At 35.5% G+C, this 12447-nt stretch overlaps 1 protein-coding gene across 1 annotated transcript in view; it reads right to left on the minus strand.

Annotated features, from left to right (window-relative positions):
* Positions 1-12447, minus strand: part of LOC139041791 (tigger transposable element-derived protein 1-like) — a 173976-nt gene that overhangs the window by 68394 nt on the left and 93135 nt on the right. The window contains exon 3 of the mRNA XM_070496399.1: positions 7873-7919. Coding sequence (XP_070352500.1) covers positions 7873-7919 — 47 coding nt within the window. The remainder of the gene's footprint in view (positions 1-7872; positions 7920-12447) is intronic.

The following is a 12447-nucleotide window of genomic DNA, read 5'->3' on the forward strand; positions in this document are numbered from 1 at the left end:
TAATTTTCCACCTTGCCTTTCAATTTCTTGCTTCACTGATGAACTTTTGAAAACTTGAAACTGAAGTTCGTAGAACTCTAGTCCTTTGTGGCTTCTCTTGTCTGTCACGAAAGATTAAGTGGCTTATTAATACAATCGGTTTGGACCTCTAACTAATCGTTTTTACTGCGACACAATATCCTACTAGACATCCCCAAATCTTGTGTGGCTTTTTGTCTTCAAATTTTCAGCTAAACTAAGATAATGAGAACCAAGAAGCCATAGTAATTAATTACCGAGGATCAGCTCATTTAAAGCATTTAAAGAAGGCATCTCTTGCCTTCTTCCTCTCACCCTCCATCTCTCTCCTGTCAGAATCTGGATGTGGACAAAAAGCTGTTGTCAGAAGAACTCAATTTTCTCTGTTTTTATTTAAGATGATTAAGTTAAACTTGATATGGTTTCTATATAAGGAGACTCCCTCCTCACTCATGTCCTGTGTCTGGCTAACTTTCTCTCCAACAGGCCTCCGTCTCAATGTCACTCCCCAGGGAAGGTATCTCAAGCCCCTAGTCTGTTACCACAATCACGATCACAGTCATTTGTTTGACTGTCTTCCTCACTAAACTGTTGGTTTTACCAAACCAGGAACCCTACCTTTCTTGTATCTCACTGAACTTGTAGCTCAACGTCTAACACACGGGAGGAGCATGATAAAAATTTCATGAATGAATTATAAATCATCTTTTTCCTCTTACCACAGTTTAGTCAAATATAGGGACATTTTGTAAAAACAGGTTTTATTTAATCTTTAGTTTGGGGAATCTTTTTAAAAAGTGTCTTTAATTCTATATGTAAGGCAGAGGAATACAATTGGAAGAGCCCTGGACTAGTGTTTGGAGGCATATCTGCTTGTTTCAGCTGCCATTTCTTAGTCATCTGATCTTAGGAGTCGATTAAACTCTCTAAGCCACAGTTTTCTAATTGAAAATAACAATACTTTCCCTGTATAATTCACATACTTATTGAAAGGATCAAGAAAGAATTAACATGAAATTACTTTACAAACTCTAAAATACTAACCAAAAGTAAGAGGCTTTTCCATATGGAGGGTTTTTACTTTTATTGATTACATCCCAACATATATACAAAAAAATACTTTAAGTGAAGATGAAAACCATTATAAGTACTCTGTTATAGCCCACCTCATTATTACATCATTGAATAAACTGCTGATCTATCACCTAGATAAAAGAATTGATTACAGCAAAAGTATAACATGACGTAGAGTTTAGCCCTAGATTTGAGTAACATTTCCCAAGCCAGAACAAGAAGTTCCACGGTAGTTTTATGTGGAAAAGTTTCAAAGGAAATAGTGTAGTTGAGCCTCATCAGGAGAGAAGTGCTCTCTTTTTCTCCTCTCTCTCTCTCTCTCTCTCTCTCTGTCTCTCTCTGTCTCTCTCTGTCACTCTCTTTAGTCTCAGAGTTGCATTTATGGTGGTAAAATCATCAAGCAATAGGTTCTAGCCATCAAAACATAAACTTAAAACTAAATGTCATCCACAGCCAATATCATACTCAATGGTGAAAGGTTGAAAGTTTTTCTTCTAATATCAGGAAGAAGATAAGGGTGCCCACTCTTACCACTCCTATTCAACATAGTACCAGAAGCCCTATTCAGAGCAATCAGGAAAGAAAAACAAATAAAAGGCTCCCAAATCAGAAAAAAAGAAGTAAAATTATCTCTGTTTGCAGATGACATGATCTTATATACAGAAAGCCCTAAAGATTCCATCAAAAAAAAAAAACTGTTACAACTAAAACAAATTAAGTTTGCAGGACATAAAAATCAACATACAAAAATCAGTTGCATTTCTATACACTAACAATGAACTATCTGAAAAAGAAATAAAGAAAATATTCTCATTTACAATAGTATCAAACAGAATAAAATACTAGGAATAAATTTAACCAAGGAGGTGAAAGATCTATACACTCAAAACTATAAAACACCGATGAAAGAAATTGAAGAAGACACGAATAAATGGAAAGATATCTTGTATTCATGGATTAGAAGAATTAATATTGTTAAAATGACCACACTACCAAAAGTCATCTTAGGTTCAATGCAATCCTTATCAAAATTCCAATGGCATATTTTACAGAAATACAAAAAAGAGTCCTAAAATTTGTATGGAACCACAAAAGACCCTGCATAGCCAAAGCAATCTTGAGAAAGAAGAAAAAAGCTAGAGTCATCACACTTCCTGATTTCAAACTATACTGCAAAGCTATAATAATCACAGTAGTATTGGTACTGACATAAAAATCAACACATAGACCAATGAAAAAGAGTCAAGAGCCCAGAAATAAACCCAAGGATATATGGTCAACTAATATTTGACAGGGGAACCAAGAATACGCAATGGGGAAAAGATAGTCTCTTCAAAAACTGATGTTGAGAAACTGGATATTCATATGCAAAAAAATGAAACTGTACTCCCATCTTACAGCACTCATAAAAATTAACTCAAAATGGATTAAAGACTTAAGTGTAAGACCTGAAACCATAAAACTTCTAGAAGAAAACATAGGGGAAAATCTCCTCAACATTTATCTTGGCAATGAGTTGTTGGCTATGCTACCAAAAGCACAAGCAGCGAAAGCAAAAACAAGTGGGACTATATCAAACTAAACATCTTCTGCACAGCAAAGGGAACAATCAATAAAGAGGCAACTTAATTGAAATGAGAGAAAATATTTGCAAATCAAATATCTGGTAAGGGCATAATATCCAAAATATTTGAAGAAGTCAGACAACTAATAGCAAAAAACAAATAACCCAATTAAGAAATGAGTAAAGGATCTGCATGAACATTTTTCCAAAGGAGATATATAAACGGCCTACAGAAACACAAAAAGATCCTCAGTATCAGTAATCATAGGGAAATGCACATCAAAACCACAATGAGATATCACCTCACATCTGTTGGGATGACTATTGTCAAATTGATAAGAGATAAGAAGTGTTGCTGAGGGTGTGGAGAAAAGGAAACCCTTGTGCTGTTGGTGGGAGTGTAAATTGGTGCAGCCACTATGGAAAAGAGTATGAAGGCTCCTCAAAGAATTAAAAATAGAGCTACCATATGATCCAGAAATTCCACTGCTTGGCGTATAGCCAAAGGGAAATGAAATAAGAATCTTGAAGAGATATCTGCTCCCCCATGTTCATCACGGCTTATTCACAATAACCAAGATATGGATAAACCTAAATGTCCAGTGACAGATGAATGGATAAAGAAAATTTGGTGTGTATATATACTATGGAATGGTATTCAGCCATAAAAAAGAAGGAAACCTTGTCATTTGTGACAACATGCATGAAACTTGAGGGAATTATGCTAAGTGAAATGTCAGAGAAAGACAGATACTGTATGATCTCATTTATATATGGAATCTAAAAAAAAAAACTCATACAAATAGAGTAGATTGGTGGCCGACAGGAGTAGGGGGTGGTGGTAGGGGAAATGGGTGAAGGTGGTCAAATAGTACAAGCTTCAAGTAATAAGATGAATAAGTTCTAAGGATCTGATGTACAGGATAGTGACTATAGTTAACAATACTGTATTGTATACTTGAAAGCTGCTAAGAGAGTAATTTAAAAGTTCTCACCACACACACTCACAAATGGTAACTATGTGAGGTAACAGATGTGTTAACTAAACTTACTGTGGTAACTGTTTCACAATATATATGTATCAAATTATCATGCTGCACATAATAAACTTATACAATGTTACATGTCAATTATATCTTAATAAAGCTGGGAAAAACCCACTAAATGTTATCACATTGAGAGTCAATTCATCTTTTAGGGGGTGGGCTTCATTCACCTAATAGAGAATGAGACATAAAATTAGAATTCCAATTTGTAAATAGAAATATTGTTTTCCTATAATTCCTTAAACACTCACATCAGCACAAGCAGCTCTCTCTCCCAAAGGCAGACCCTCAAGGAAAGTTAATCTTTCATGGGAAGGGTCCTTGGTGAGAACAGAATAACAACAAAAGTGAGTTACATAATTCAAGTAACAGCCTGAAGCATGGCTCTCCACAATAAAGCCATTGGCCAATATGTCCTTTCTGTGCTTAGACATAGCCCATGTTTGCTCCTCTGGGTCAGCTTTTCCTGATCTTTTTGCAGAATGTCCCCAGTGACTATTATTTCTCCTTTAGATTTATTTATGTATTCAGTCAAGCCTTGCACTGACCCTGCAAGTGAATCTATTTTTTTTCCAAATGACTACATATCTCTGCTCTGATCCACTATGTATTGATTTTATAATTTAATTCTCAAAAGACAATCTTATTATCTCTATATAAGACTCTTAGGGTACTTCACAGCTGCCCCCAAGTACCTTCAATAAAAGCAAGAAAAAAATATTAGTCAGATATGAGTTGAGTTGTCTATTGTTCAAATGACATTGAATTATTAAACCCAAACCCAAATTAGAAAAAAAAAAATTTAAGTGATATCTGGCCAAAATTATATTAAAACAAGACTAGTGAAGATCTCAAAGGATTTTTTAATATGACCTGTCTTGACAAATGTTTCAGCTAGATCTTAGGGAACATGGAATAGCTTTTCCTTTAAGGCATTAATGTGTGTAATGAAGTAGCAACAGAAATAAAAATCAATTTCTTACAGCTTATTAATTCATGTTGAGATTGATTTCCATTTATAATTCACTATTAGTCTTTTTCACTGATATCTGACTGTACATTTATAAAACATCACCCTTGATAAGCTAGGTATCATTAATTTTAATAACAATAGAAAAAATATTGAAAACACACTTGGATTACCAATCATCTCATGCATAAGACTTTTGACAGAGTCACAAACTGAATAAAAAGAATGTAGGCGGGGGCCGGCCCCATGGCCAAGTGGTTAAGTTCACACACTCTGCTTCAGTGGCCCAGAGTTTGCCAGTTCAGATCCTGGGCGTGGACCTACACATCACTCATCAAGCCATGCTGTGGTGGCATCCCACATAGAAGAACTAGAGAATGACCTACAATTATGTACTGGGGCTTTGGGGAGAAAAAAAAGAGGAAGACTGGCAACAGATGTTAGCTCAGGGCCAATCTTCCTCGCCAAAAATATGCTTATCAGGTAGTAAAAAAAAAAAAAGGAATATAGGCAATGTTACATCTCAAATATCTACAAATCTAATGACTGGGAAAAGATGTCAAAAAGAAGCTGTAGGAGCACATATTTCAAGAAACATGTTTTCATTTTTTATGAATTTTCATAGATTATACTGTCTTAGTGGAAGTTAGCATGAGAGGCATTAGAATGTCACATTAATGTCATTCGGGTTATTGCCATGGAAAGTAGGTTTGACATCTCTATTACAAATCTCTATTTTAGAAAACATGTGCTTACATTTTTAATAGATGTCTGCAAAAGAGAGTAGAATCTTTTTTCAATAACACGGAAGAGAAAAGCCATAATGACAAAGAGGAGAGAAAGGGATGATTTTTTGCCTCTGTCCTAGGTAACATAGAATTCTAGAAATATTTTTGTAATTATTATCACATTCATTGTTGCAATAGAAGCATATGACCCAGATGATTTCTGTTAGCATGCTTGCCTTTGAGCTGTTTTAATTCAAGCCCATTTCACTATTTATTTATGCCCAGAATCATCCCAAAATAGATTAACGTTTGGTTTTTGTGCCATCTTGGATGTGTCAAAAGAAAGCATGCAAACATCCAAAATTTTATACCTTAAGGGAGAGCTACTTTATAGCATCTTTGTAATATACTTTTTAACCCAAGTGAAGCCAAAACTTTCACACATTCAAATTTATAAACTTTTGGGGGGAGGGGAACTGGAGGTATTTATCAAATACAAACTTCTAATCTCTAGATGTTTTATTCTTGAAATTAAGCATGTTTCTGAACTATTAACCTTACCACCTCTCAGCTTCTGATAATGGAATATAACCTCATTTTGCAAGGCATCCAAGTTGTCGGCATCATGGATTAAAAAGTCATATAGATAAGTTTCAGATTAGCTGCTCTTTGAGATCCTTGCTTTTATTATTTTTATTAAATTTTTTAAAAGGTTTGTTTCATGCATCTGTGCTATGGTTTAGGACACAAGATAAAGAAAATATATTCTCTAGCCTCAAGGAGCTCAAAGTCTATGGGGAAACACAGATGCTCATCTATTCAAATGGCGATAATACAAATAGCGATGATGACGATGATGATAATGATGATAAATAGCACAGGTTCAACACTTACGTGGACCTAGTCGCTCCTCTAAAAGTTTTCCATGCATTATCTCTCAATGAAGTAGATGTTAATAATCTTATTTTTACAGATAAAGGAACTGAGAAAGAGATTACGTGATTTGCCAGAGGTGACAGAACAAGTAAGCCTGATCCTTGAGCTGACCTTCTTTATCACTACTAAACTGACTATCTCTCTAATAAAACTGCCGTAAAATGTATAAACAAAATGCCATGGCATCTGGAAAGAGTAGTGATGTCATCGATAGAAATGGGGATGGATCGTGATTTCAAGGAAGAAGTGATAAGCTGGATCTGGAATAATGGGCAGTGATGGTTCACAGGGAAAGTCTAAGAGAAATACAATGAAAGGAAACTCAAGAGCAAATGCTCAGCTGAAGAAAAATTCAGGGCATGTCCAAGATTAATTATAGAATAGTTCTTGGAGGGTTTGAAAGGAGAGTCTAGGACAAAAAGTGTAGTGAAAAGAAATGAGCCTGGAAAGGAAAACCACAGAAAACTAGTTTAAGGTTCTGAATACAATGTTAAAGAACTTTCACTTTATTTGGTAGGCAATAAGAAGCATTTAAGACTTATTTTTGTAAGAAAGATGCCTCTGTGTGTGTATGGAGGGTGTCAGAAATAATGGATTGCCAAGGGAAATCTTTGGAAACAAGGAGACGGGTTGGGAGCTAATGCAACAATACAAGATAGGTAATCTTAAAAACAGAGGAAAAGAAGTGTATACAAGAGATACTTCAGGGAGGACTCAAGTGATCTCAATAAGGGATTGGATAGTGAAGAAGGGAAAAGTCAGGAGTTACTCTGAGCTTTCTGCCCTAGGTAACCAAGGCAATCATCAACTCAGGATATATAGGAGAAGCTGGCTTGGAATATGGGAGTATGAAAGTCAAGAGAAAAATGGATTTGGTTTTGGATGGACGTGAGTTTGAATTATTAGCAAGATATCCATATGGAGATGTTTAGTGGTACTTGGAGATTGGAGCAACCATGTCTGACATGGTGACATCTTCAGAATAGATAACTCCCAGAAAATAAGCACAGAATCAGAAGAAATCACCAACTCTGTCAAATGCTTACATTTTAAGGGGTGATGAAGAAAGAGAGGCCAGGGTGAAGAGAGTAGTCAGAAACAGGAGTCAAGTCAATAGACTGCAGCACCACATAAATCAAGAGAAGACTTTCCAGAAGTGTACAATCAGCAGGGTTTAATTCTGTAGAGATATTCCATATGAAGACGATGGAAAAGAAGCAAATTATGAGGAAATGTTCTCATGTCATAATGGAAACAACGGAAAATATTGTTTCATAGGGTAATGAGGACTAAAGTCAAGCTAGAAAGTCAATGAGAAGTGAGGAAACAATGACTTAACCTCACTTGATCACTCTTTCCCGCTGACATATTCTCAAATAGCACCAGTCCATTGGTCCATTCCTAGGTTTGTTTGTCTTCTTACTCGGTCTAGACCCGAAGTCTAGTCACTGTGACTATTTGCAGTTGTACTTGAGACTTTGAACCTCTCACCTACCTGGTCCCAACAGTCTCCCACCATGTCCTGTTCTTGCTTACCTGCAATCCTGGGAACACTGTTCTTTCCACTCCAGCTTCAAGATTGTCTGAAATAAATGGAGAAAACTGTTTTACCAGGCAAGTGAATCCTTTAAAAGTTTATGTTTTTAACAAAAACTGGGACATAAATCCTGTTCAAAATCTGTTTACTTATCTGTAGCTGAATAAAAATCAACACATGGCCAAACTAATTACCAGCTTTCTAAATTCAAACATATTTCTAAGCTTTAGTTTCTTCACTCTAAGCTGGGTATAGAAAAGTTTTCTCATAGGTGATTATGAATATTAGACTTTACACAAATTATTTTGCCTAGTTCATGGCACATAATAGGTACTCAATAAATACTAGCTGTAATGAATGCCATGAATATTAGATAGATCATTCACTACAGTGTATGCTCCAAAACTTGTTATTCTCCTAACATGCTCCGCCTTTGTTCTCATATGAAGGTTTATTGACAATGTCGTTTCATTTAAATGTTTATTGAGCACCTACTGTATGCCAGGCACATACTAAATATGTGGTAGGAACAAGATAGACAAGTGTCTTAATCTCATGGAGCCTACATTCTAGAGGTGCCAGTGGATATCAAACAACTAAAGGAACACTCAGAACAAAATAATTTCAGGTAGTAGTAGATGGTATGAAGAAACTAATCAAGTTTGTAGAGTAATAATAATGCTTGGGGGGGAGGGGAGAGGATGATTGTGAACAGATAAGAGCCTTAAACATAAACTTCTTCAACTCAGTTCCTCCACACTTTAAATTTTCTCTCCAAGTCCAACTGTTCTTTCGAGTCTTCCTCCTCTAATAGAGTAAAATTTGTTTCTATTCTTTATTCAAACCAATTCTCGTTGAGCTCATCTTTTATCTTTGTCACCAACTTTCCCTTTTAATATCTTCTTATATATTTACTTTCTTTTTCAATAATTTCTTTCACTGAGTCTATTATTACAATGGGTGACAGAAATTATTGTGTATTTCTTTTAGTAAAGCTTTAAAGTTGAAATTTGGTACCTCTTATCTCTCACAATATATCAATTATATTTCAAATATTTGCAATCTAAACCAACTCTAAACTTGACCATTTGAAAGACATGTGTTAGCAACGGAAATATGACACTATCTGCACTATTAGCAAATATAACGAACAAAATAGGGAAAATTTGAGAAAGAACTTCTGAGACGTAACAACTTTGAGGAATTTGAAAGGCAGAGAAAAACAGCAGATCTAAACCATCTGCAGTCAAAGATAAAAATGCTTGAAATAGTACATAGCCAATGGGATATTCAACATTCAAGTGGGCCACTCTCTTCATTCATAGGTAGGCACACAACATCCAGCCTCCCGCCACACCTCACAGCATACATAAATGAGCCATATACAAACCCAACCGGTGGAAGAAAAAAGCACGTGAAATTTCCTCTAATAATATACTCACACACACAAACCAACCCATGGAATTTTCAACACTCAAAACTGTTAGCTCAGTTTCAACTTTGTGTTGATTTTCATAAAGGCTCTTTAGATATTTCTCATCTTTTCCTTTTCTAGGTTGTAACATCTTGTGCGTGTATACTTAGACTCAGAAAAGTAAATACAAAAACCTCCAGCTCAGCCAGGTGGAAGGAGAAAAATGGAGTATAATTGAATAAATCTTCTGAATAGAACAACATTCACCACTGTTTATTAATCTCTTTAATAGCTTTTTCCTTAAACAAAGAAAGGAGGAAGATTTTTCAGAGCACTCCAAATAACTGTTTAGCTGTTGGCTCAGAGAGATTTACTCACATAAACCTCTCAAGCTTATTTCTTTAAGAAATGGCACTCACTGTGTAATTTGGCTCAAAACTTGCAATCTTGCAAGTGTCATTTCCTTGCAGTCTTAAGTGAAGGCAGACTTTAGCTGCGCATCGAACATAGTGTGCAGATCACAGAGAGATCTGAACATACTCTACTTGTTAAAGTTGAGAAAAAAGAAAATATAGAGAAGTAAGACAGGAAAGGAAAACAAGGATATCTCAGGACAGTTGGGGAGGGGAGAGAATAAAAAGACTTTAGAATTCTTCCCGCCCACTCATTGGATGCTAACGAGTCAAGCAGGCCTCTCCCCCTTGCGTGGAGTGGCAGCTAGTACAGGCTGTCTGACACAGGTATCAGTGTCTCTCAAATGTCTAACTTTCTAAGTGTGTTTAAGAAACATATCACTAACAGTTAATCCTCATATACTCGACTATATCCATAGAGACAGATAACACATATCATAATATTATCACGGGGGAACAGTTACTCAGCCCACAGACCCTTTGCTTTTAGTTTCTTGTAGTACCCACCAATTTCTCCCATTTGGTCCTTTTCATCAAAGTACTGGTATAAAAATACAGTGAAATGGGACAAATGTGATGTTTCCCAGTGGAAATGTAATTGATAAAGATATAATATCTGGTATAGTGTGCTAAAGAACTGATTTACTTTACTATTTTATTCAATATGACCTAAAGAATAATGCACACAAAAACAGGCTAAGCATAGACCTGAGTGGCGATTTATGACAAAATAATTGCCAATTTCCTTCTAAAATTATTTCTCTCATATGCAGTAAAGTTGTTTGTTACAGCAAATTTTTCTCAACCTCTTCTCAGTGTATTTGAAATTAATTTATACTCATGGTTCTGAAGAGATGATGCAGAAATTCTAAAGAAAGCATGAAATATTTTGATAGCTTTGAGAATGTTTTGCAAGCTAAGAGTTCAAACTTTCCCACCAAGCTTTAATTCCATTCATATCTTTCTAGGGGACAACACACTATTCTGACTTTCATTTTGCTTCCTGAAGTTCTCTGCTTGCTTTCTTTATATCCTTAATCAGTTCACCTGTTCTCTTCTGCATTTTTCTCCCTAACCACACCACTCTTGGGATCATCTCTGTCAATAACCATACGACTCATTAAAGATAGGATGCCAAAAGTTATTTTGGACAAAGGGAATTGCCACTGCATAACAGTTGTAAACATCTACAGATTCCAGTTTATGGGATTTAAAATCTGGTGCCATTTTTAAGCTAAAAAGAAAAAGAAAATGAGGAAGGAGAGAAAAAGAAAAGGAAGGCAGGCGGACAGGCAGGAAAGAAGGACTTCCTTCAGGAGTCGAACTTCCTTTCCCTGGGTTCCATGTTGTCATTTACTTTTTTTTCCTCTCATTTTGCTGAAGCTTATTCTGCAGTAACTAATGTATACGTGTATTAAATCATCACATTGTACATGTTTAAAAAAATCACATTGTACAACCAAAACACATATCATTTTTATCTGTCAATCATACCTCAATGAAGCTGGAAAAGAAAGAGCACAAGAATCAAGAATTATTTTTTACATTCTTGAAATATATTTATTCTATACACATACTTGAATAATAGTTTGGCTGAGTATACAATTGTAAGTCGAAAACTATGCTCCTTTTGAATTTTAAGCTGTCTCTCTAACATTTTAACACCAGTGTTTCCTTCAATAATTTTAAGTCCATTCTGATTCTGGAGTCTTTGTGGGTAAATATGTTTACTTTTTCTTTTTTTCATTTTAATTCTTTCTTTGGAAAGTTTTGGGATCCTCTGCTTTTTCCAGATGTTCTGAAAGTTCATAAAAATGTGCTTTGATGTGAGTCCTTTCTCGCTGGGCTCTTGCTGGATTCTTTTACGCTAGAGGCCTTTGTACTCCAGTTCTAGGATGAGTTTTTGAGTTCTATTTCTTCAGTAATTTCTCAATGTCTGCTTTCTCTGCTCTTTCTTTATGCAATCTATGATTATTTAATTTTCTGGCCTCTTTTCTTCTATTTCCATTTCTTTATCTTTTGATTCTGTTTATCCAGGGATTTTCTCAAAAATGGCTTAATTTTTTTAAATGATTTTATTTTTATTTCCAAGAGCTTTTTCTGATTCTGTTTCTTTACATGAGCATCATATTTTTGCTTTGTTTTTGTTTGCAGTGGATCCACTATTTCTTGTAATTCTGAGGATTTCAGTTACAATAGTTGCTTTTGTTTGTGTCTTCTATTCCTCCCTGCATTGTCTCTGTTTCTTGTAGTTTTCTTTTTTAATTTCATCACACACATATGTTGCTGTGTCTTGTGTAGAGAAGTTCAGAGCATGGCAGATTCAGTTTCCCTGAATATCAATGGCTTGTCTCCTACATTGGGGAAAGTCACCTGGTCTCCAGGGAGGGAAGGAGACCTGGGGGTCTAACTGCACCTTATACGGATTTTCCTCCATTCTGAGAAAGCATTACTAACTTAATGAGTCATGGAATACCTTGAGAGTGAGTTTTGTAAATTGCACTGGTCTTTAGTGACGTCTGCTAAAAACAGCAAATTCATACACTGAAAACAAAAATCACAGCATTCATAAAGAGCTTTCTTGATATCTGTCTTGATTCTTTCTTGATGTTTATGTGCATGCGTCACTCTGCCCTTGCTCGCTGGACTCCAGTCACATTCTCCTTCTTTCAGTTCTTCTAACACTTCAAGTTCTTTTCTGTGCTTATTTTAAAATTAAGATAACAGTTCTGTATACAGACTGTATA

Source organism: Equus asinus, chromosome 24, assembly GCF_041296235.1.
Source record: "Equus asinus isolate D_3611 breed Donkey chromosome 24, EquAss-T2T_v2, whole genome shotgun sequence".
NCBI lineage: Eukaryota > Metazoa > Chordata > Mammalia > Perissodactyla > Equidae > Equus > Equus asinus.